This window comes from Myotis myotis, unplaced genomic scaffold, assembly GCF_014108235.1.
Source record: "Myotis myotis isolate mMyoMyo1 unplaced genomic scaffold, mMyoMyo1.p scaffold_m19_p_32, whole genome shotgun sequence".
Classification (NCBI taxonomy): Eukaryota; Metazoa; Chordata; class Mammalia; order Chiroptera; family Vespertilionidae; genus Myotis; species Myotis myotis.
In genome coordinates this window covers 302,489-325,145 of record NW_023416338.1, presented here as the reverse complement: position 1 = coordinate 325,145, position 22,657 = coordinate 302,489, and the positions used below count along the sequence as shown (strand labels likewise).

Below are 22,657 nucleotides of genomic sequence, written 5' to 3'. Positions count from 1 at the left end.
CTCAGTCCCTCTGTCTCAGGACCCCCCTTCATTCCTGAGCCAGGCGTCTCCTCTCCTTACCCCTCTCCCATTTTCCCTGCTTAACTCTTCCTTCTCTCTTCTATGGGGTCTCCCAGAGTATCCACAGCCCTCCACCCCCTCTCGGATACTACCGGGCCCTTCAGACCTTCTGTGCACCACTGGGGGACCCCCCCAACACACACACACTTGCTCTGTATCAGTTCCTCGTGTCCCTCACCGCGTACTCCAGGGGTATCATCGCCCTCCCTGGAGCCCCTCCCCGCAACCCCTTCCTCGGGCTCCCAGGGGTCCCCCTGAACCCCTCCCCCTACAGCCTCGCCAAACCACCCAGCCCGTGGCCGCTGTTTACAAGGACACGCGCTTCCTGACAGTGACGCGAGCCGCCTCCTCCCCTTCCCCACGCTCCCGGAGGGGGGTGCGGGCCCGGCTCGCGCGGCGGCCAATCAGCGCGCGCTTCCGCAGCTGACAATCGCCGTATAAAGGCGCGTGGCTCGGGCGGAGCGGCCTGGACCTTGAGCGCGGCAGGCCAGCGTCGGAGCCGGCGGACAGGGGGCAGCCGGGGGAAGCGACACCGAGAAGGCGAGCGCACCGGAGCGGGGCCGAGGGGCTCGCGAAGCCGCACCGAGCTCCCGCGCACGGCAGCCGGCGGGCCTCTCCCGATCGGCGCCAGCCCCGGAACGTGCTTCCCGGCGCCCAGTGCTTCCAGCCACCGCCGAGGACAGCGCACCGCTCGCTCGCAGCAGCGAGGCCCGGGGCGGCCCCGCAGGGACCTCCCCAAACCGCCCGGGCCGCCCGGATGTGCACTAAAATGGAACAGCCCTTCTACCACGACGACTCATACGCAGCGGCGGGATACGGCCGGGCCCCGGGCGGCCTCTCTCTACACGACTACAAACTCCTGAAGCCCAGCCTGGCGCTCAACCTGACCGACCCTTACCGAGGTCTGAAAGCACCCGGGGCGCGGGGCCCGGGCCCGGAGGGCAGCGGGGGTGGCAGCTACTTTTCCGGCCAGGGCTCGGACACGGGCGCGTCGCTCAAGCTCGCCTCCTCCGAGCTGGAGCGCCTGATCGTCCCCAACAGCAACGGCGTGATCACGACGACGCCCACGCCCCCGGGACAGTACTTTTACCCTCGCGGGGGCGGCAGCAGCGGAGGCGCGGGGGGCGCAGGGGGCGGCGTCACCGAGGAGCAGGAGGGTTTCGCCGACGGCTTTGTCAAAGCCTTGGACGACCTGCACAAGATGAACCACGTGACGCCCCCCAACGTGTCCCTGGGCGCCAGCGGGGGGGCCCCGGCGGGGCCTGCGGGTGTCTATGCCGGCCCGGAGCCGCCTCCCGTCTACACCAACCTCAGCAGCTACTCCCCAGCCTCTGCGCCCTCCGGAGGCGCCGGGGCCGCCGTTGGGACCAGCAGTTCGTACCCGACGGCCACCATCAGCTACCTCCCCCACGCGCCGCCCTTCGCCGGCGGCCACCCGGCGCAGCTGGGCCTGGGCCGCGGCGCCTCCGCCTTCAAGGAAGAACCGCAGACCGTGCCCGAGGCGCGCAGCCGCGACGCCACGCCGCCGGTGTCTCCCATCAACATGGAAGACCAGGAGCGCATCAAAGTGGAGCGCAAGCGGCTGCGGAACCGGCTGGCGGCCACCAAGTGCCGGAAGCGGAAGCTGGAGCGCATCGCGCGCCTGGAGGACAAGGTGAAGACGCTCAAGGCCGAGAACCTGGGGCTCTCGAACACTGCCGGCGTCCTCCGGGAGCAGGTGGCCCAGCTCAAACAGAAGGTCATGACCCATGTCAGCAACGGCTGCCAGCTGCTGCTAGGGGTCAAGGGACACGCCTTCTGAGCACCCCTGCCCCGTACGGACATCCCACCCCCCAGCCTGGACGGCTGGGCGCGCGCCTACCACCGGGTGAGGGTGCAGGCGGTGGGCACCCGCCCCGGGGCATGGGGACGCCGAAAACCACACTGGACTCCTGCCCGCCCGCTCTGCGCCCAGCCCTTCCACTTCAACGTTTACAAGCCCCCCTTCCACTTTTTTTTTGTATTTTTTTTTTCTGCTGAAAACGAACTCGATTCATATTGAATATAATATATTTGTGTATTTAACAGGGAGGGGAGGAGGGGGCGATCGCGGCGGAGCTGGCCCCGCCGCCCGGTACTCAAGCCCGCGGGGACACTGGGGAGGGGACCCCTGCCCCCTAACCTCCCCCTCTGCACCGTACTGTGGAGAAGAAACACGCACTTAGTCTCTAAAGAGTTTATTTTAAGATGTGTTTGTGTGTGTGTGTGTTTGTTGTTCTGACTTTTTATTGAATCTATTTAAGTAAAAAAAAAAAAAGGTTCTTTATTAATTTCTGTTGTCTTTTTTTCCAAGCCGGGCGGGCGGAGGGGGGGGGAGAGGACGGGGATGCCCCCACCCCGCCGCTGTTTGTGGTTCGCTTCGGTATCTGTCCCCTCGCCCGCGCCGCCCCAGCACCTCGCGACCCCAGCCCCTCCAGGGTGTCCGCCCCGCTCGCGGTCCCGGATCCCGGGGCCGGAAAGTCCAGGGCGAGGACGCGGTCCAGCCTCCCCACACCTGGGGCAGGATGCCTGCGGCGAGGCGCGCAGTGCGCAGGCGCGGCCCCACCCAGTCGCGCGCGCCGGGGCTTTCCCTGTTGACGCCACGGAAGCGCTGCCCATATATGGCCGGATTCTGTCCAGTGACGCGACCGCGGTCTCCGGGCAGATTCCGGGAATCCCCTCCCCCGCTCTGCCCGGCAAGGGCCGCGGCGCCCGGAAGGAGGCCGGGATTTTCCCAGGCGGGCGGCTGCCTGGGCCCGGAAAGCCCCAGGCCTGGGTCCAGGGCGTCCGTGGTGGGTGGGCCGCGCTCCCGAGTCCAGGGAGCCGCCCCAGAGCCTCCCGCCTCCGGCTGGCGCCCGGGCCCCGCCGCGCCCACGCTGTCTGACCTGACCCGGGTGGGGGTTTGCTGCTGCCCGCGCGTTTGCCGCCGCGGTCCCCCTCACCTCCGCCAGGAAGGGCGGCGCCCGCCTGCCAGTTTCCCCTCCCGGTGCCAGGCCAGCATCGGGGCGACTGCCAAGTCTGGTCCTGCCGGGGTGGCTGGCCAGGCCGCCGCGCCTCCGTCGCTCTGGCGCGGGGCGCCTTTCCCCGCAGCTGTGACTGGTCTGTGGGCAGCTAGTGGACGCAGCCTCGGAGCTGGCAGCACTCGGAACAGCAGAGACACCAGCCCACAGGGGCTGGATGGACAGAACAGACACTTCATTCATTTCTAAAGTCCTGAACCACCCAGCCCTGGAGACACAGCCTAGACCACAGCAGGCAGATAGACAATAAACACGGAAAGAATGATCCCGAGATGGTGGCAAGTGCTAGGAAAAGAAGACACAGGTGAAAGCGGGGCAGGGTAGATGAGCTGCTTTGGAGAACAGATGGGGGACATAGGCCTTTAATGAGACCAGATTTGAAGCCCAGCCCCGGCAGAACCTGGGTAACAGCATTCTGGGCAGAGGGAACACGTGCAGTTCCTGTGGCCAGAACAAGCTCAGCCTGTTAAGGAACAATAAGAAGCCAGTGTGCCTGGAATAGAATAAACCAGGAGGGTGGAGCTGAGGTCAGGGAAGACCACACAGGGCCTTGGGGAGACGTGCAGATAAAATCCCAAGGCTGAGATTAGTGACTTCGGTGGGTATTGGGCTGGGCGGCAATATTAATAATGGGTCTGGATTAAATGAGCTTGTCGGTCCTGTTCTGTGGAAGTAAATATGGGCTCAGGGTGGCAAAGGCACTTGCCTGGACACATACAGAATCAAACTGCACTCCTGGGAAAATTGCCTTGCTCCTGACACTGCCTCCTGCCTCCCAGCCTAACCCTCACCCTTCCATCCTAGGGGCTGACAGGCAGTTCTTTCAAACTTCAGAGGGGGCGGGGGGCAGAGCTTGCTCACCAAGCACGTAGCTCAAGTTCCCACTTAAAAAAAAAAAACTTTTAGAGAGGAAGGGAAACACCGATTTGCTGTTCCACTTATGTATTCAGTGGTTGCTTCTGACTAGGGATCAAATCCCCAACTTTGGTGTATTTGGTCTAACCCAGTGGTCGGCAAACTGCGGCTCGAGAGCCACATGTGGCTCTTCCACAAAATACCACGTGCGGGCGTGCACGTACAGTGCAATTGAAACTTCGTGGCCCATACGCAGAAGTCAGTATTTTGTGGAAGAGTCACACTCAAGGGGCCAAAGACCCGCATGTGGCTCGCGAGCCGCAGTTTGCCGACCACTGATCTAACCAACTGAGCTACCTGGCCAGGGCCTGGAGCTCCCACTCTTGGCTATGGTCTCAAGACTGGGTCCCCATCCTCTTTCCCATAAAACTGGACTCTTCTTCCAGGCCCAGGAACCCTCCCTAGTAACCAGTCACTGGGCCCTGAGCTTTATATACTTTATCTCTTATTTTTATTTTTGTTAATCCTCATTCGAGGATATTTTTCCATTGATTTTTAGGGAGAGTGGAAAAGAGGGAAAGATAGAGACACATCATTTGGTTGCCTCCTGCATGAGCCCTGACCAGGGGAGGAGCCTGCAACCAAGGCATGTGCCCTTGACCGGAATTGAACCCGGGACTCTGGCCTGCAGGCTGAGGCTCTAGCCACTGAGCCAAATCGGCTAGGGCCATACTTTTATCTCTTTTAACATGCATGGTGATCTGGCTTGGTTGTCTTTATTTTCATTTTCCTGATGAAGAAAACCAGGAAAGATCACATCTCTTAAAATAACATTTGAACCAGGCTGGCTGATGGCAAGATGTGAGGACTGCCCTGCAAGGCCATGTTCAGGGACTGGCTCTTGGCGATGGGCAAACAGCATCCCCCCCAACTGCCCTTAGGCCAAAGGTGAGAGAGAACAGTGTACATGAGATAACACTGCCACCCTGTGGTGCAGATAAGTAACTACAGTGTCAGTTTCTCAGGCCAGAGCTTAGGGGAAGGGGGTGCGGAATATGGACTGACAAGACAGCAGAACAGACCACACCAACACAGACTCACACTGTCCCTAATACTTTATTGGTCACCGCTAGGCCTGTGCCCGGTTGGGGAGTTCCAGCAATGGGTCACCATTCACCACTCAGCTAGGAATATAAGAAGGCCTTGGCCTAGCCCTTCAGGGTCAGGACTGAGGAATTTGAAGGGGCAGGCCTGGCCTTTCCTGGGCCAGCACAGGCACACAGGTGGGGGCCGAGAGCCGAAGCTTGGCATCTGTCGGCCAGCCTAACTGTGTTTGGAGAAGTATTCCTTGCTATCATCCACGTTGGGCTTGATCGTGTCACTACCTGGCTTCCAGTTGGCGGGACAGACTGTGGGAAGACACAAGGATGCACATGTGAGGCTACAGACCCATATTCAAGGTAGGGCAGCAGTGAGAGGCAAGGTGAGATCCCGAGTTGCAGAAGAAAAAGCCCAGAGCCAAGTGGTCCAGGCCTAAGACCACATGTTGACAGAAGCCCCCAAGTCCAAGTGCAGGGCTTGTAGCTGATATTTTTATTTCTTTTTTGGCCCCTCTAGCCCCATCTTTTTCCCTCAGCTCCACCCCTAGTAGACTTTGAGAGGCTACGGTCAAGCTGTGTCCTCCACCCACGAAGGTAGTCTGATCCCAACTAATTTTATTCAAGCCTGCTGTGGCACACATCTTCTCAAATACCTTTTCTATATTACCTCCCAGCTACCCACCCTCGTACTGGGGTATCTCCCCAATCAGACTAGAAACTTCCTGCAGATGAGGCCCTGAGCCAAACCTTCTATGGGGCCTGCACATCCATGTTACATAGGTGATAAAGCAGGCAGTGAATGTCTACATGAGTGACAGAGAGGGGCATGTGTGTGTACTCACCTTCCCCGTGCTCATCCGTGTACTGGAAGGCCTGGACCAGCCGCAGAGCCTCATCCACAGAGCGTCCCACAGGCAAATCGTTGACAGTGATCTGGCGAAGGACACCCTTGCCATCGATGATAAACAGGCCCCTGAAGATATGAGGGTTCACAGTGAAAAGCTGGTAGCTCCCAATGGCCGGGCGGGGGGAGGGAACACCATCTCCCTTCCAGCCACAGGGCTAATGGCAGGGAGGGCATTGCCCAAGAGTGGTCGCCTCACCCTGAGGACCCCATTACCTGTAGGCGATGCCATCCTCTTCCTTCAGCACGCCGTAATCATGGGATAAACTTCTGGTTACATCAGCCAGCAGGGGGATGTTCAGGGGGCCCAAGCCGCCCTCCTTCCGGGGGGTGTTAATCCTGGGAGTAGGGGAGACAGGGCTGGGACCTCAGGATGCCTGCCACAGCAGGGCACTCACCCTGTGGACCTGGGTGTGATAAGGGCTGGAGACGGGGTGCTGGAGGAGAGAGATAAGGGGCTTTGGAGCAAGGCCCTGGAGGCCCCACCCACTCCACCCTGATGCAGGTGCAGGGACTGTTTCCCACAGCTGGGAAGACTAAGCTAACGCTCTCATTCCAACCAAGTGGCTTCATATGTGCTGGTGGTCACCAGCCTCCTGGGGCAAAGCGCCCATCCTCCTCTCCAGCTTGGCTCTGGAGCCCAGCCCTCCACTCCCTTGAACTGGAGTTGCCACCTTCTTGAAATAGTTCCTGGGAGGGAGGCTGCTTTGCCCTAAGTGAGATAAAGCGTTTGCAACTTCACACCAAGCAACTAGATTCCAAAAGCTAATTACTGCTGTCATCATCGTTAAGGACTTGGGCGTCATTATTTCCATTATTTTCAAGATGTGGGAAGGGAGGTGCAGAGGTTGAGCAAGGCCACACTAGAACACACAGCTGGGACCCGGTAGAGGTAGAGGTCTGGCTGCACCCCCCCCCTCCCTGCGGGCCCCCACTCCTACCAAGCCAGGTGGGTGAACTGCGAGTCCACGGAGACCCCCAGCACCTCGCAGCCCAGCTTGCGGAAGTCCGCGGCGTGCTCGCTGAAGGCGATGATCTCGGTGGGGCACACGAAGGTGAAGTCCAGCGGGTAGAAGAAGAGGACCACGTACTTCCCTGGAGGGGGAGGGAATGGCGAGTGAGGGCCCTGCGCCGCCGGCGCGCGCGCCCCGCCCCCACCCGGGCCCCCTCCAGGCCGGCCTCACCTCTGTAGTCGGAGAGTTTCACCTCCTGGAAGGCGCCGTCCACCACGGCGGTGGCCTGGAAGTCCGGGGCGGGCTTGCCAATGTGCGCGTTGCCGGAGGCCATGACTGAAAGCTGAGACCCCCCGCCCCCTCCTGCCTGGTCAGTGCGCCCGGGAAGACCCTTGTCCTCCTTCCCAAGGTCACGCTGCGTGCTGGGCCCGGGGGCCGAGTCAGAGGGCGAAGGCAGGGGCCCTGTCCGGAACCCTCCTCGGTACCGACTGTCCGCGGCTTCTGGACCCCGGGGGACCCCTCCCTCCCGGCCAACAAGAGCGGCCCAGCCGCTGCCGCCCGGCCTCCCATGAGCAAAGTGACCTCAATGCGGTGGCGCGGGCTCGCCGCCCCGGGAGCAACCCCGGGAGGAGCCCCCGGGAGCAGGGGGCGGGGAGCACGCCGAACTCCGGCCTCGATTCCCCAGCCCACCCCAAGGACAAAGGCGGCCACCAAGGCGGGTGGGAAACAAAGGCGGCCAGGCCGAGGCCTGGAGAGGGCCGGAGAGGCTCCCAGGGGGCTCCCCCCAGCCCCGTGCGCTCCAGGCGTCCCTACCTGCGTGGGGGAGGATGGGACGCGCACACCAGCAGACCCGCGTGGACTCGCGTTCTCAGCGCCAAGTGAGCGCGGGGCCGCGGAGCCTTATATGCGCGGCCGGAACCGTGACGCTCAGGGAGGGGCGTGGTGACGGGAGGAGCGGTCGGGTCCACCGCCGCCCTAGGGGAGGGGGACCGGCGGCCGGGTCTGGGGGAGCCGCGCAGCCGCGGGCCGCGCCCACTGTGCCCACCCGTGAGGGCAGTGAGGGCCCCGCAGATCCCGCGCGGGGCTCGGCCCCCCCGGAGCGCGCCGGGAGCGGTTGGAGTCCCGCATGGCCCGGAGCTCAACTGCGCTACTGCTGTCGCCTCTGATGCTCCTGCTGCTGGCGACCCCGGCGCAGGTCTCCCCCGACTACCATTACTTCGGCGAGCGGGGCAAAGGCGACACTTGGGAGCAGCTGCGGCTGCAGCTTCTGGGGAAAGGTAACTGCGGGCGGGAAAGGTGCCCCATGGCCCCACTCTGCCAGCTGGCTGCAAACGGACCCTCCTCGGTGGATTTCAGATCTCCGCCCAGCCTCGCACTTGACGGCGTCCCTTGGGCTGGTCGCTTTTCCCCGAGGCTCAGTTTTCTCATCTGTAAACGGAAATAGAGACTGCCTTTCAGCCTCTTACACGTGGAGCGGGGGCGTGAGCTGGACCCAAGCAGACACATCCGTAAGCACACGGGTACGTGGTAGGAAGCGCAGAGACAGAGAAAGAAGGTAGCAGGTCAATTTCTGAAGCCTGAGCAGGCCTGGCTGAAGAAGATAGGTAACCAATGTAGCTGACGTGACAAGAAAAGCAAAAATTGCAAAGATCTAGGGGGAAGAGTGTTGCCCCGGACCGGGGAAAGCATGTGCCAAGGCCAGAAGGCCTGATGGAATGTAACCGGAACCCAGATTCTGCTGCCTGCTGCCACAAAAGTCAAATTTGTGAGATAGATGCTGGTGAAAAAAGAAAGAGGTTTATTCAAGTGTTGACCACCTGAGAAGATAGGGGACTCTTGTTGAAAAGCCCATCTGCACATCTCAGAGCGGGCCGAGGTTTTTAGAAGTATTTTTTAAAATATATTTTATTGATTTTTCACAGAGAGGAAGGGAGAGAGAGAGTCAGAAACATCGATGAGAGAGAAACATTGATCAGCCGCCTCCTGCACATCTCCCACTGGAGATGTGCCCACAACCCAGATACATGCCCCTGACCGGAATCGAACCTGGGACCTTTCAGTCCGCAGGCCGACGCTCTATCCACTGAGCCAAACCGGTTTTGGCGATTTTATTGATGTTTTTACAGAGAGGAAGAGAGGGATAGAGAGTTAGAAACATCGATCAGCTGCCTCTTGCACACCTCCCACTGGGGATGTGCCCGCAACCAAGGTACATGCCCTTGGCCGGAATCGAACCTGGGACCCTTCAGTCTGCAGGCTGACACTCTATCCACTGAGCCAAACCGGTCAGGGCTGGCCGAGGTTTTTATAAGGAGGGAGAGGGAAAGCAGGACAAAGAGCTCAAGGGGCGGGGGTTGAAAAGTTCTCTCCTGGAAGACCAGCAGAGTCCATTCTGATAAGAACCTCAAAACTGGTCAAGTGATGGTCTGGTGAGCATGATCCTGGTTTTACCACTGAAGGTCGACAATTCTCCTAGAGCTGGGATGACTGTAGGCCAGAGTCTGTATCTTCTGAGGTTAGTCCCTCTGATTCTTTTTGTTGTTGTTATTGTTAATCCTCACCTGAAGATATGTTCTTCCATTGCTTTTCAGAGAGAGTGGAAGGGAGGGGGGGGGGAGGGAGAGAGAGAGAGAGAGAGAGAGAGAGAGAGAGAGAGAGTATTCAATGTGAGAGAGTTCCTAGGATTATTTTACAAACATGCTGTTTACCTACAAGTTACATATTCGTCCAGTCACCATCTGCAGAAACAATGTCAAAGGAATGGCGGGGTGGGTTACAGTTTATCACTGTTGCAAGAAGAATGAAAGAGGCCAGTGTTCTGTGATGGAGGTTTGGTGAGTTAAGGCCTGTCGCATAGAGGCTAGGGAGAAGTCAGTCAAAGCACCCTGTCAGTTAAAGAACCCTGTAAAGGGGGGAGTGTAAGCGCTCTCCGTAAATTGTAGTTGTTTTAAAAGTGATCGCGCTCATTGTTTTTATTCCTCCAGCTAGCCCAGTGCCAGGGGCTTTAAGTATTGTTATTATGCTAATCATGTCATTTAATTTACCAACTGATAGACCTGCTGGTCAGGTGTCACATGTCCCTGAAGATGAATCAGCGTCTGAGGGTGGGCACAAAGGGTGTCGTGCCACAGTTTTAACTGGCACAGGTGGGAGGTGCCAGTGTGCAGTCTCTCTGGGTCACTCACCAGCTGTGTGAGCTGGGAAGGGTGGCTTGCTCTTTCTAGGTCTGTGTCCCCACCTGGGGCTAATGGGATCATCCATGGGAGGCACCTGGCACAGAAGCACAACACTGCAAACATGAACTGTTGCTCCTCCCGTGCAACCCAGGGATGTTATCGGTTTGATTTCCTCATGGCACAGACAGGTTGTGGGCTCCATCCCCAGTAGGGGGCATGCAGGAGGCAGCTGATGAATGTTTCTCTCTCATTGATGTTTCTATCCCTCTCCCTCCCTCTGTCTCTAAAATCAATTTAAAAACATTAAAAACAACAACAACGAACTGTTGCTGTCAGTGTTTTTAGCCTCCTCCCTCCCTAGAGGAGGGTCTAGGGGTACATAGGTTCCCCCAAACACATACACCTGACCCTCCATCCCTAGACGCAGAGGACTCCATCCTTGGCCCGTGGGGAAAGTGGCGCTGTCTGTGCGACCTGGGCCAGCAGGAGCGCAGCCGCGAGGTGCTGGGCACAGCGCCAGATCCAGTGTTCATGGACCGCGAGGACCTGGTGCAGGTGCTGCCCTGCCGGTTACGCGATTGTTCATCCTGCAAGCCAATGGACTGCGACTGGAGGCCCTGAGTCTGGGTTAGAGGTGGGCTCGGAGGAGGCGGACCGGGTGGGCGGGGAAGTCCCCAGGGTGGGTGGGAAGAAAGGAGGAACGGGGGTGGGGTGGGTGGGGGTGGGCGCAGAGGAGGTGGGCATCGGGAAGGGAGACCTGGGGCCCTAGGTCTAGGGCTTGAGGCTGGGGGGGGGGGGGGGGGTAGGAGAAAGCTGAGTCCGGAGATGTGAGCAGAAAAGACGTTATCCGGGCAGAAAGGAAGATAGTGGAGGAAAACAGAGACGGAGGAGCCGTGACCCCGAGGAAGGGCCATGAGCCTGGTGAGAGCTGGGGACCCCCAGGCAGAGGAATGAGCCCTGCTGAGACCAGAAAATAAGATGGGGGAGAGGAGAAGGGCGGGGTGGGGGACAACTGACTCCTGATATACAAGAGTCTCTGAGGTCTTGGGGTCTCAGACCTCGGTTCGGAGGAAGGGGAAGCTTCGTCCGAATGAGACAGAGGCTAGTGGGGGGCGGGCGGAGATCCTGATGAGGTGCCGAGAGGCAGGTAGATGAGAGAGGCAGTCCAAGGCCTGAGCCCAATGGGGTGGGGACACCTACTCCAGGGCGCCTAGACTTTGTGGAGGGACAGGGATCGCGGTGGCAAATGGCCTGAGTCCACGTGGGGGACTGGAGTTCTGGGAGTGTAATGCTATTTCATCTTACAGGCCTGATCGGGGCCGTTCCCTTCCAGTTCCGCTCAGTTTCCCGTTTAATTCCCGCTTCTCCCATCAGCCCCGGCGGGCGAGGTTCGGGATACCTCTGAGCCGGGCTTGGAAAGCGACCCCTCCTACCCGGTTTCTGAAAGTCAGAGCGCTGGACTGGGCCTCGGGAACTACAATTCCCAGCGCGGCCTACGGCAGCGGCGTCGGCGTCGGCTGCGCCAACGTCACGGCGGCGGGAGGTTTGGGGGCGTGTCCTGCGCGCTGATTGGTCAGGTCCAGCCACTGAGGAACCTGCGGAAAACGCGCGCCGAGACCTGCGCCTGCAGACCGGGTTCCTGCCGACCGACTTCCTGCGGCTCTTAGTGGCAGCCTCGGCGGCATGGATCTCAGAGAGCTGGAGAGAGACAATACGGGCCGCTGTCGCCTGAACTCGCCTGTGCCCGCAGTGTGCCGCAAGGAGCCGTGCGTCCTGGGCGTCGATGAAGCAGGCCGGGGCCCGGTGCTGGGTGTGTCCCCCGGGCTGGGGTGGAGGAGGGACGTGATCAGGGGGGTGCACATTGCTCTGGAATGGGAGCCGGGATTGCACCGGTTTCGTTGTGTGTGAGGTGATAGCCATGGCGTTGGTGATGGCACCGGAAAAAGTGGTGATAATGGAACAAGGATGGCGGCTTTCATGGGCTCACTGGTTGGACCCCATTTTTCCAGGCCCCATGGTTTACGCCATTTGTTATTGTCCCATGTCGCGCCTAGCAGATCTGGAGGCCTTGAAAGTGGCAGGTGAGCCCTTGGTGTATGTCTGGGGAAGGGGGTTCCTGGGCATGTGCAGGGGCGGATGTAAACTGGAGGGAAAGAGCCAGAATTGGGAGAACCAGCTGCTCCCCTTCTCTCCCAACCCTTTTCCCAGACTCAAAGACCCTGTCGGAGAGCGAGCGGGACAGGCTATTTGCGAAAATGGAGGAGGATGGGGACTTTGTGGGCTGGGCACTGGACGTGCTGTCTCCAAACCTCATCTCTACCAGCATGCTTGGGCGGTGAGGGGTCCCCAGGAGGGGCCTGGGTAGGGGGGCAGCCAACTTGGACTGGAAGGGATTGGTGGCTAGAATGGGTTTGACTGGGCTCTGTTCCCCACTGCAGGGTCAAGTATAATCTGAACTCTCTGTCCCATGATACAGCCGCTGGGCTGGTGCAGTATGCATTGGACCAGGGCGTCAACATTGCTCAGGTGAGCTAACTGTTGGGTTGCTCCATTTGATCACCTCGGGAGAAAATGGGAGTATGAGTGCAGTGGGCAATTCAGCATCAGACATATGTCATACCTCAAAAATATGTATTGCTGCTGTTGACTTCCTACTGCTTTTCCTACCCTAAATATGTGACCCACTAAGGACCATGGTGGGCCCCAGCCCCACCCCCTCTATCTCTACCTTAAAAGCTCAGTGTCCAGAACAAATCCCACATCTGTCCACCTGTCCTAGCCCAGGGCACTCTCCAGTCCTGGATGCCTGCCCCATTCTCTTCCCTGGTTCCCCCACTTCCAGCCTCCTCTCCTACAACCTGCTCCTGAACAGCAGCAGCTGACAGTCATTTTTTTTTTTTTTAATGTAAATGTCAACATTTAATTTTCTGAGCACAGTGGAAATTAAATCAGGAACATTCACAGCCAAGAGGAGGCAAATGAGATTAAATTACCAGAGAGAAATGTAAGTTGGCATGGTATCGAGTGCTCTGAGGCAAAGAACCAGCTGTTTTGAGAGAATGACATGGGCAAATACACTTGAGGGAGGGAATGGAACCAGGGAGGCCTTGCTGACGAGGTGGCTGAGATCCAGAAATGGAATGTGGAGCTGATGATGCCATACTGGAGCAGACAGACAAGGGCCCTGCCCTTGGGTTCATGCCCAAGTCAGGGAGATGGATGTTCAGCTAGTAAACAAATAATAAAGGTGATTTCTGAGAACAAAAACTGCTACGGAGATCACTTTCCCTCTTACCTCTCTGCTCCGGCCATGGGGCCTCCCCACTTCAGGGCCTTTGCACTGGCTGTTTCCTCTGCCTAGAACAATTTCCCAGATCTCCACCCACAAGGCTCATTCATTCCTTCATCTCTTCCAGGCCTTTATTCAAATGTCATCACTTCAGAGTGACCTTCCCTGAATTGCCCACCTCCATTTAAAATGACAGCCTCTTCACCCAGCTGGTATTGCTCAGTGGTTAAGTGTCAACCCATGAACCAAGAGGTTACCGGTTTGATTCCCAGTCAGGGCACATCCTCGGGCTGTGGGCTCAATCCCTAGTAGGGAGCATGCAAGAGGCAGCCGATCAATGTTTCCCTCTCATCGATGTTTCTACCTCTCTATCCGTCTCCCTTCCTCTCTCTGTAAAATCAATAAAAATTGTAAAAAAAAAAATGACAGCCTCTTCCAATTCTCCCCTTTATTATTTACCCTGTTTCTTTTTTAAAAAGATTGTATCAATTTATTTTTTAAAAAAATATATTTTTATTGATTTCAGAGAGGAAGGGAGAGGGAGAGAGAAATAGAAACATCAATGATGAGAATCATTGGTTGGCTGCCTCCTGCACACCCCCTGCTAGCAATCAAGCCCACAACCTGGGCATGTGCCCTTGACCAGAATAAACCTGGGACCCTTCAGTCCACAGGCTGACACTCTATCCACTGAGCCAAACCAGCTAGGGTTTACCCTGTTCCTTGTCTGTGGCCCTCACCAGGGTGTCCCCTCCATGAGAACATGGATTTTTGTCTGGTGTGTTCATTGCCTTGTTCCCACTATGAAGTGCAGCCCATGGTATGCAGTAGGTGCTCAGTAAATGTAGACTGAGTACAGCTTGATCAGAAAAAGACTCTTTGGTTCAACAATAAAGATATAAAAATAAACAAATAAAGTTTAATTTGTAGAACTGCAAAAAAAAAAAAAAAGACTCCTTGGGAGGTGATGCTTGAGCTGAGACCCCTGAGAAAAATGCAGCCTGGGACAAGCCAAGAGAAGAATATTCCTGGCAGTGGGAACAGCAAGCGCAAAGGTTATGAGGCTGGCTCATTTGCACAGTTGTTTGTCTCGGTGTTTGTTGAATGAATACATTTCTGCCACCACTGCAGGTATTTGTGGACACTGTGGGAATGCCAGAGACATACCAAGAGCGGCTGCAGCAGCGCTTTCCCGGCATTGAGGTGACAGTCAAGGCCAAGGCAGATGCTCTGTATCCTGTGGTCAGTGCTGCCAGCATCTGTGCCAAGGTTAGCCCCTCGCTGTCCATGACCGGCTCCCAGCATCCCTTTAGTCAAGGGGCAGGTGTGGATGCCCTGAGGGAGGGACATCTCAAGTGCCTGTCTTACCCACAGGTGGCCCGAGACCAGGCCGTGAAGAACTGGCAGTTTGTGGAAAAACTACAGGACCTGGACACTGATTATGGCTCAGGCTACCCCAATGGTGAGCGGATGGTGGTAGGGGCTGCTTTGGGGCTGTCCTGAGATAGTGATGCTGGTGTAACTCTGACAAGGCAGTCCTGAGAGTGGTTCTGCTTACCCTGCTCCGCAGTGGGTGAGGCTGAGGCCCAGACTGGGGGCCACTTGCTCACAGCCATCATGTGGCAAAGCTGGTTTCCAGCTGGCAGGCTCCTTCCTCCCTGCTCCCTTCCTCTCTCTGCTCTCTGGAGCCCCAGTGAGAGACTGAGGCCCATGGTGGGTGTCTGTCTGTTTGTTAAGGGGAAGGGGGCAGGATGAGGGGCCCTGGCTTTTGTCCTATGGCCCCAGCTTAAATCCATAGTTTTCTCCCAGTATGAGACTCAGTTTCCTTGTTTGACTTGGAAGTGATTGTGCTCCCCCAACACACACACATAGAAGGGCAGAGTTGAAGATTCAAGGTGGTTGAGTTCAAGGAACCCCTTGACCCTTCTGAGGCCCAGGAAGAGACTGGCAGGTGGGTGGGGCAACACAGTCTGTGATTGGAACTTAGGTGAGGCCAAAGTGAAGAAACCAGGTCCAGGCCAAAAACAGTTTGGCCAGCATTCGGTGCTTACTGAGTACCTGATGCATGCTGTGTAGGGTCCAGCCTTGGGGATATAGCTGTGAGCAAGACAAACAAGGATTTCCCTGTCCTCACTGAGCTCATGGTTACGTGGGGGGAGACGGGCATTAACCTGATGACCCACAAATGCTGGTTTAATGACTGTTGTCCTATGGGGTAAAGGAGAGGTCTCAGAGGCAGTCTTCTTAAATTGTACCTGAGCAACTGTTGGCCAGGTAGAGAGTCCAAGAAGACCTGCCTGTGCAAAGGTCCTTGAGGCAGGAAGATGTCTCAGGTAGTGCAAGGTGCCTTAGATACTCAAGAGGAGGCCTGAGATGAGATCATGGGGCCTCAGATGGAGTCTAGGGAGCTGGGGCTGTATGACAGGGCTCAGGGGCTGTCACCATTGCCACTCCACCCCTTCCCTAGATCCCAAGACGAAAGCATGGTTAAGGAAGAACGTGGAGCCCGTGTTTGGCTTTCCCCAGTTTGTCCGGTTCAGTTGGCGCACGGCCCAGAGCATCCTGGAGAAGGAGGCGGAAGATGTTACGTGGTGGGTGTCCCAGAGGTGCTGTGAGGAGGGAGGGAGGCTAGGGCTCATCCCAGCCTGGGAGGGTGCACCCCCAACCCCCAACAGCAGGTGGTCAGTGTCACCACCTCTCGCCTACAGGGAGGACTTGCCAACAGGGGATCAGGAAGGACAAGGGAGGATTACATCCTATTTCAACGAAAAGCCAGGAAACCGCCCCCATCTCCCCCACCGGTACTTCCAGGAACGTGGCCTAGAGTCAGCGACCACCCTCTAAGAGCCAGCCTGTACCCCTTTACCTTCAGTTTGTGATTAAAATTGCTTAAGGAAAGCCAGGCATGGGGGTTGTACTTTGGGGTGGAGGTGGCTGGACCCAGTCGCTGACTTTTGTAACCTAAACAAGGTAGTGGGCACTGGGTGATTGACTTTATTTTTAAAAAATTTATAAGAGTTTATTTGAGCCAAAATGAGGACATATGCCTGGGAACAAGATCGCAAATGCTCCCTGGTTCTACTTAAAAATATATACTTGTGTGATGCAGAATTAGGAAGGAGCACATTGGGAAGCACCCTGCCCCAGCTCACAGGTGGGCTACCTGGTGTCTCAGTCTGTTGGGGCTGCAATAACAATATACCAGACTGGGTGGCTTATTAACATCAGACATTTATAACAGTCCTGAGGATGGAAGTCCAATGTCAGGGTGTCAGCATTGTCGTGTTCTGGCGAGGGCTCTCTTCCGTGTTGAATGCTGCCACCTTCTCACCATGTCCTCACATAGGGAAGAGGGGGAGGGATCTCTGTGGGATCCCTTTTATATGGGCACTAATTCCATTCCTGACAGTCCCACACTCATGACCTAGTTGCCTCCCAAATGTATCACCTCTTTAATACCGTCATCTTTGGGGGTCAGGATTTCAACATAGGCATTTCAGAGGGGACACATTCAGACCATAGCAGGTGCCTCCTAGGTCCCTCCAGAGATAACCCATGTTACAAACATGGGTACAGGTATATTCTTTCCCAAAGTTTTTGTTTTTTACACAAATGGGAGGAAACTATACCCTACATAGCGCACATTCCTCTTTGTGCCACGTATGTCTTGGAGGTAATTCCAAGTGGGTATCTAAAGACCGGCCTCATTGCTTTACAACTGAAGAGCCCTCCGTGGCATGACTATCCTGTAGTTTAATGCCTCTTAATAGACACTGAGTTATCGCTCAGCTTGCTGTGAAACCTGTATAGTAGGGAATTACGGGGATGGGCCATCATTTCTTGTGCACAGCTTTGTAGGATGAATTCCCGGAGGTGGGGCTGCTGGGTTAGAAAATGTATGTGTTTATCACTTGGAGAAGATACATTTTCCGATTGCCCTCCGTGGAGGCTTGTACCTAATGGCACTCCCACCAGTAACGGAAGTGAGCACTGAGGGCAGGGAATGAACCTGAGCTATTTCAGCAGTGCCTAGCGCTAGACACAGGAGGCGTCCATCAATCTTGCTCTATTGAATTAAAGAGACCTTGCCCCTGTTTGCCAGGTGAGGATAAAGAGGAGGAGGATTAGTAGTGGTGCTTACAATCCAAATCCCGAACCTGAGTCCGGTCCTTTGCCTTAGGGCAGTGGTTCTCAACCTTGGCTGCACGTTAGGATCACCTGGGAATCTTTTTAAAAATCCTGATTTCTGGGCCTCGTCCTCCGGAAATTGTTTCTTTGTTATGGGGTGGGGCCACAACATTAGTAACAAACAGAATTTCCGGAGGACGAGGCCCAGAAATCAGGATTTTAAAAAGATTCCCAGGTGATCCTAACGTGCAGCCAAGGTTGAGAACCACTGCCTTAGGGATTTGGAAGAATGGGGAGGAAGGAAGGCGGCTTCTTGTGTGTCAGGGAGCTTCTTGCTGGTTGCACACAGTGGGAGAACACACCTCCTGCCCCGGTCGGTCAGCCCTTCTCTAACCCCGTCTCTCCCCCCTCCCCCATTTCTAGCACCTGAGTATTCCAAATGACACACCACTGTGAATGAGCCCCGAACTCGGGCCTGAGGGTTAGCCGTGGGACACATCAGTCTGGCAACCATCTTTCCCACCTGTTTCCCCAAGAGGCTGCCACATCAAGTGCTCTAGTTGGCGACTTTATTCGGGGGAGAGGGGGAAATGAGCTAGAGTTGAGTTTCTCCAGGAATCGGAGAGGAGCGAATCTCTGGGGTTCTAGCGAGGCGGGGACAGGGCTCCGGAAACTAGAAGGCAGAGAGGGAGAGGGGTGGAGCTCTGAGTGACTATGGGGGCCGGGCAGGGGGTGGGGATGGAGGGACGCCTCTTCCCTCTAGGGCCGGGCGCCCCCTAGGGGCCGCTGCCGCTTCCACTGCCACTCCCGCTGCCTGCCGCGTCCCGGATCCAGGTGCGAGGGTGGCGGGGGCGTGGGAAGGTGGCCTCCCGGGCCCTGCGTCCCTGTCTGCGAGTCGGAAGCACCGAGATGGAAATGTTGAGGCAGTCGCCACCGCCAGGAACTACCGCCGGCAGCGTGTAGCCCGGAACCGAGCGGCAAAGGTCCACCCCGTCGGTCTGGGAGGAGAAGTGGCCTTAGGGCCGAGTGGGCGTTTTCAGGACTGGGGGGGGGGGGGTGCCTTACGGAGGGAAAGACTGGGAGTTCCTTAGAGAGTCCGGGCCAGGGGAGCGGTCTTGGGGAGGACGGTTCCGCCTCTTGGTCTTTGTGGGAGTCTGGGGGAGGACCCGTGGGGGAGGGGGGCGGGGACTTGAGGAGGGCGAGTAAGTAGTTCTTATTGGGTGCCCAGGGGCTGGGGCCTAGGGAAAGGTGAATGGGCATCTGGACCTTCAGACTGTGGATGGGCCTAGAGCAGAGACAGGCCCTCGGGAAGAACAAAATAGGTCTCTGTGGGCCTTAGGGAGGCTACAGGCTTACATATGCATTCCACTGTGGAGGTTGGGCTGGAGAGGGGGGAAGGGTGGGAGCAGGGTCTTGGGGTGCTGGAACAGACTCGGACCGAGGCCATAGTACCGGGAGGTTTCAGCCTCTTCCTCGAGCCCGCTGTCCCACGCTCACCTGCCCGTAGGTCCTGCAGCCAGGGTCGCAGTCCCTCTTTTCTAGAGGTGGGAGCCAGGTCGGGCCGCAGGTGATAGCACTTTTGCAGATGGCAACCCTGGGGGTTGGTGTGTGGAGAGAAGGTGGGTAAAGGCGCTGCGGTTTCGTTCCAATGGGATTCCTGCTCTCCAAGGATCTGTGTCTGTCCCCCACCCCCTTCCAGGTCCTGCCTCTTAGTACCACGCCCCTACAAACACCACCCTCCAGATTATATATATATATATATATATATATATATATATATATATATATATATATTTTAGCCCTATAGTCAGTTTGGTTCAGTAGATAGAGCGTCGGCCTGCAGAGCAAAGGATCTTGGGTTCGATTCTGGTCAAGGGCAGGTACCTTGGTTGCAGGCTTCTCCCCTGCCCAGGCCCTGGTCCAGGCAGGTGCAGGAGGCAACCAATCGATGTGCTTGTTTCTTTTCTTTTTTAAAAAATATATAGCCGAAACCGGTTTGGCTCAGTGGATAGAGCGTCGGGCCTGCAGACTGAAAGGTACCAGGTTCGATTCTGGTCAAGGGCATGTACCTGGGTTGCGGGCACATCCCCAGTGGGAGATGTGCAGGAGGCAGCTGATCGATGTTTCTCTCTCATCAATGTTTCTAACTCTCTATCTCTCTCCCTTTCTCTCTGTAAAAAATCAATAAAATATATTAAAAAAATATATATATATGTATTTTTATTGATCTCAGAGAGGAAGGGAGGGGAGAGAGATAGAAACATCAATGATAAGAGAGAATCATTGATCGGCTGCCTCCTGCACGCCCCACACTGGGTGGGGATCGAGCCTGCAACCCAGGCACGTGCCCTGACTGGGAATCGAACCGTGACTTCCTGGTTCATAGGTTGATGCTCAACCACTGAGCTATGCTGGCCGGGCTCGATGTGTTTCTCTCACATCAATGTTTCTATCTTTCTCTCTCTCTTCCACTCTCCCTAAAAATAAATGGAAAAATATCCTCTGGTGAGGATTAACAAAAAAACAAACAAAAAAATTTTTAAATTGATTTCAGAGAGGATGGGAGGTGGGGAGAGAGATGGAAACATCAATGATGAGATAGAATCACTGATCAGCTGCCTCCTGCACACCCCACACCAGGAATTGAGCCCACAACCTGGACATGTGCCCTGACCGGGCATGTGACCTCCTGGTTCATAGGTCACAGCTCAACCACTGAGCCACACCAGCCGGGCCACCCCATATTCTCTACACATACCCAGAGCTTTGTCATCACTGGCCGAGTCCCTGCCCATCACAGACCATCTGCTATAAGCGAACCCTTTTGTTTGTTTGTTTGTTTGTTTGTTTATCCAGATTTTCCCTTTTAGCTTCTGTTTTCAATCAAGAGGCCCCACCCCTTTATGTAAAAACCGGTTCCTGGGAGGCCACGCCTCCCTACTGCCCATCTTAAAAGCCAGGGGCACCCTAATCAGTTTGGCTCAGTGGATAGAGCCTTGGCCTGCGGACTGAAGGGTCCCAGGTTTGGTTCCGGTCAAGGGCATGTACCTTGGCTGCGGGCATATCCCCAGTGGGGGGTGTGCAGGAGGCAGCTGAGCGATGTTTCTAACTCTCTATCCCTCTCCCTTCCTCTCTGTAAAAAAAATCAATAAAATATATTAAAAAAAAAAAAAAAAAGCCAGGGGCTATACAGGCCCCTCCCCTTCCTGTCTGGCTTCAAAACACCAGGCCTCATGCTTTAGAACCTGGCCATGTTGGAGGTAGGCCATGTCCCTTCAAACTCGAGGACCTGTAAGCTGCAGATCCTGCCTTCGGCCGCACCCACAACACAGGCCATTCTTCCCACCTCCTACCAGGCATGGCAGAGCTCCGGGCAGAGCAGCTGTGTCTGGTGTACCCCCAGTAGCAGGAGGCGGAAGCGACTACGGAGAGCAACTTGGAGGTGTCCCAGAAAGGATTCGCACCTGGACATCGGGAGAGACAGGACTGGATGGGTCAAGATGCCAGGGGGCTCTGGCCCCTGGGTGGGGCAACTGGAGCAAAAAGCGTAAGGAAACACTGGGTGACGCTGTACTCACCTGGGGCTAGGTTTCCTGCAGCCCTCCGAGAGGATTCCAGGTTCCAGTGCCTCTGGCGTGTCCATCTCTGAGGGACAGCAAACAGGGCAATAGAGAAGGGAACTTCTTTCAGTTGAGGCTTTGGATCCTCATGTAGGGTTGACCTCAATAATATAATTCCTCTCAAACATAAAACAAGATACTTTGAGGTGCAAGTAATAATCATTTATCATAATCAGCTAATTATTTTCATGTCCCTAGTAGCGGTATTAGTGCTCAAATGCTTGCATACACCCTTTTACAACACCCCTACGATTTCTATTATTTCTCCCACTTTAAAAAAATTTTTTTTTATTGATTTCAGAGAGGAAGGGAGAGGGAAAGATAGAAACGTCAATGATGAAAAAGAATCATTTATTGGCTGCCTCCTGCACACCCCACACTGGGAATCGAGTCTACAACCCGGACATGTGCCCTGACTGGGAATCGAATCCTGACATCCTGGTCCATAGATGGATGCTCAACCACTGAGCCATGCTGTCCAGGCTCTCCCACTTATTAATGGCCCACATAAGGCCCAGAGAGGTTAAGTGACTTGCCTAGGGTCACACAGCTACAAAGTGGCAGAGTTTGTATTTTAACCCAGACAATCTGACTCCAAAGCCTGTTATCTTTAACCAACATTCTTAAGCACTGGCCCAGGCTGCCCACCCTGGTCACTCTAAGTTCCTGTTATAAGGAAATTGTCATTGCTGTGTTGGACTGTGCATTCTTGGGAGTTGGGGGTTAGGCAGGGTCTGGAGTGCTCACCTGCTAGGTGCAGCTGGCCTGTACCCAGATCAGCTGCCAGCCTATGGTGTCTCTGGGACCTAATGGGGAGTGCACGGCTCCCTCCACATGCCCCTAGCAGGATCCATGCCAGGGTCAGTTGCAGGACCCAGGCCAGGCCCCTTGGTCGTGTACAGCCCCTGCAGGCCATGTCCACCTGAGATAAGAGTCAGCTCAGTTATGGGTGAGGTTTGGCTGCCCTTTTCTGGGAGCTCAGGATGATACGCTTGATGTACACTCAAGGATGGTACCAGGCAGAGCAGAGAATGGGCAGTTGGGAGGCATTGACCAAAGACCTTAAAATCCCAGGGGGCCACCAAGGCCTGGGTCTGACCCAGGAGTCCTGTCCCCTCCCCATCCCAAGTGTTACCCAGTTTGACCATGTTGCCCCGCCCCCTCACATCCACCAGGACCTCCCACCCTTTCAGCTCTTAGACAACCCCCTCCATTTTCAGAACTAAGGGGACATCTCCAGCTCTTTCAATGTCCTGCCCAGTAAGTCCTGTCTTCTCTCCAGTCTCCGCCCTCCCTCTCAATCCCCGCTGGCCCCTCTCATGGTCACCTTCTCAGTCTACAATCGGCTTAGGGGCTGCTACTCAGGGCTGGGCCTTTGGAGCCAAGCTTGGCTGTGGCAGAAGTCAGGTTCTGCGGCTGGGGTCCAAAAATCCCAGGTCAGAAGACTGAGTCTGTGGAGACAAGACGATTCCCCCCTCACCCCCATGTCCCCTTGGGGCCCCTCTCACCTGTTAGCAGGACTGGGGTCTAGGGT

At 56.2% G+C, this 22,657-nt stretch overlaps 5 protein-coding genes across 6 annotated transcripts; 3 read left to right on the top strand and 2 right to left on the bottom strand.

Annotated features, from left to right (window-relative positions):
• The first annotated feature begins 515 nt into the window (after window positions 1-515).
• Window positions 516-2,360, top strand: JUNB (JunB proto-oncogene, AP-1 transcription factor subunit). The gene has a single exon (XM_036302577.1). The coding sequence runs from the start codon at window positions 818-820 to the stop codon at window positions 1,859-1,861; it is 1,044 nt and encodes a 347-aa protein (XP_036158470.1). The 5' UTR covers window positions 516-817; the 3' UTR covers window positions 1,862-2,360.
• Window positions 2,361-5,050: 2,690 nt separating this feature from the next.
• Window positions 5,051-7,851, bottom strand: PRDX2 (peroxiredoxin 2). Of its 2 annotated transcripts, XM_036302677.1 has the most exons (6): window positions 7,724-7,851; window positions 7,142-7,253; window positions 6,899-7,052; window positions 6,174-6,296; window positions 5,896-6,026; window positions 5,051-5,362 (listed from the first exon to the last, which is right to left on the bottom strand). In XM_036302677.1, the coding sequence occupies exons 2-6, from the start codon at window positions 7,242-7,244 to the stop codon at window positions 5,277-5,279; spliced, it is 597 nt and encodes a 198-aa protein (XP_036158570.1). In that variant the 5' UTR covers window positions 7,245-7,253; window positions 7,724-7,851; the 3' UTR covers window positions 5,051-5,276. The 2 variants fall into 2 exon arrangements, with proteins under 2 accessions (XP_036158570.1, XP_036158571.1); XM_036302678.1 differs by lacking the exon at window positions 7,724-7,851 and having other exon boundaries at window positions 7,142-7,272.
• Window positions 7,852-7,982: 131 nt separating this feature from the next.
• On the top strand, window positions 7,983-10,707 carry LOC118652645 (thrombospondin type-1 domain-containing protein 8-like). Its single transcript, XM_036302679.1, has 2 exons — window positions 7,983-8,187; window positions 10,508-10,707. Exons 1-2 carry the CDS (start codon window positions 8,037-8,039, stop codon window positions 10,705-10,707), a joined length of 351 nt encoding a protein of 116 aa, XP_036158572.1. The 5' UTR covers window positions 7,983-8,036.
• Window positions 10,708-11,539: 832 nt separating this feature from the next.
• Window positions 11,540-16,277, top strand: RNASEH2A (ribonuclease H2 subunit A). The gene is made up of 8 exons (XM_036302493.1): window positions 11,540-11,896; window positions 12,096-12,167; window positions 12,295-12,421; window positions 12,525-12,612; window positions 14,507-14,644; window positions 14,750-14,837; window positions 15,843-15,966; window positions 16,084-16,277. Exons 1-8 carry the CDS (start codon window positions 11,770-11,772, stop codon window positions 16,217-16,219), a joined length of 900 nt encoding a protein of 299 aa, XP_036158386.1. The 5' UTR covers window positions 11,540-11,769; the 3' UTR covers window positions 16,220-16,277.
• Window positions 16,278-18,073: 1,796 nt separating this feature from the next.
• Window positions 18,074-22,039, bottom strand: RTBDN (retbindin). Its single transcript, XM_036302494.1, has 5 exons — window positions 21,871-22,039; window positions 21,082-21,148; window positions 20,857-20,967; window positions 18,995-19,097; window positions 18,074-18,501 (listed from the first exon to the last, which is right to left on the bottom strand). Exons 1-5 carry the CDS (start codon window positions 22,037-22,039, stop codon window positions 18,280-18,282), a joined length of 672 nt encoding a protein of 223 aa, XP_036158387.1. The 3' UTR covers window positions 18,074-18,279.
• Between the last annotated feature and the right edge of the window lie 618 nt (window positions 22,040-22,657).

Coding starts and splice junctions, on each gene's coding strand:
- JUNB (XM_036302577.1), top strand. CDS start 818: ATGTGCACTAAAATGGAACAGCCCTTCTACCACGACGACTCATACGCA.
- PRDX2 (XM_036302677.1), bottom strand. CDS start 7,244: ATGGCCTCCGGCAACGCGCACATTGGCAAGCCCGCCCCGGACTTCCAG. Junction 7,053..7,141: donor GAAACTCTCCGACTACAGAG/GTGAGGCCGGCC, acceptor CTCCCCCTCCAG/GGAAGTACGTGGTCCTCTTC. Junction 5,363..5,895: donor CACGGATGAGCACGGGGAAG/GTGAGTACACAC, acceptor GTCTTCCCACAG/TCTGTCCCGCCAACTGGAAG.
- LOC118652645 (XM_036302679.1), top strand. CDS start 8,037: ATGGCCCGGAGCTCAACTGCGCTACTGCTGTCGCCTCTGATGCTCCTG. Junction 8,188..10,507: donor GCTGCAGCTTCTGGGGAAAG/GTAACTGCGGGC, acceptor CTCCATCCCTAG/ACGCAGAGGACTCCATCCTT.
- RNASEH2A (XM_036302493.1), top strand. CDS start 11,770: ATGGATCTCAGAGAGCTGGAGAGAGACAATACGGGCCGCTGTCGCCTG. Junction 14,645..14,749: donor CTGCCAGCATCTGTGCCAAG/GTTAGCCCCTCG, acceptor TCTTACCCACAG/GTGGCCCGAGACCAGGCCGT. Junction 15,967..16,083: donor GAGGCGGAAGATGTTACGTG/GTGGGTGTCCCA, acceptor TCTCGCCTACAG/GGAGGACTTGCCAACAGGGG.
- RTBDN (XM_036302494.1), bottom strand. CDS start 22,039: ATGGCCTGCAGGGGCTGTACACGACCAAGGGGCCTGGCCTGGGTCCTG. Junction 21,149..21,870: donor AGGCCAGCTGCACCTAGCAG/GTGAGCACTCCA, acceptor GCTGTCCCTCAG/AGATGGACACGCCAGAGGCA. Junction 20,968..21,081: donor TGCAGGAAACCTAGCCCCAG/GTGAGTACAGCG, acceptor CCCGATGTCCAG/GTGCGAATCCTTTCTGGGAC.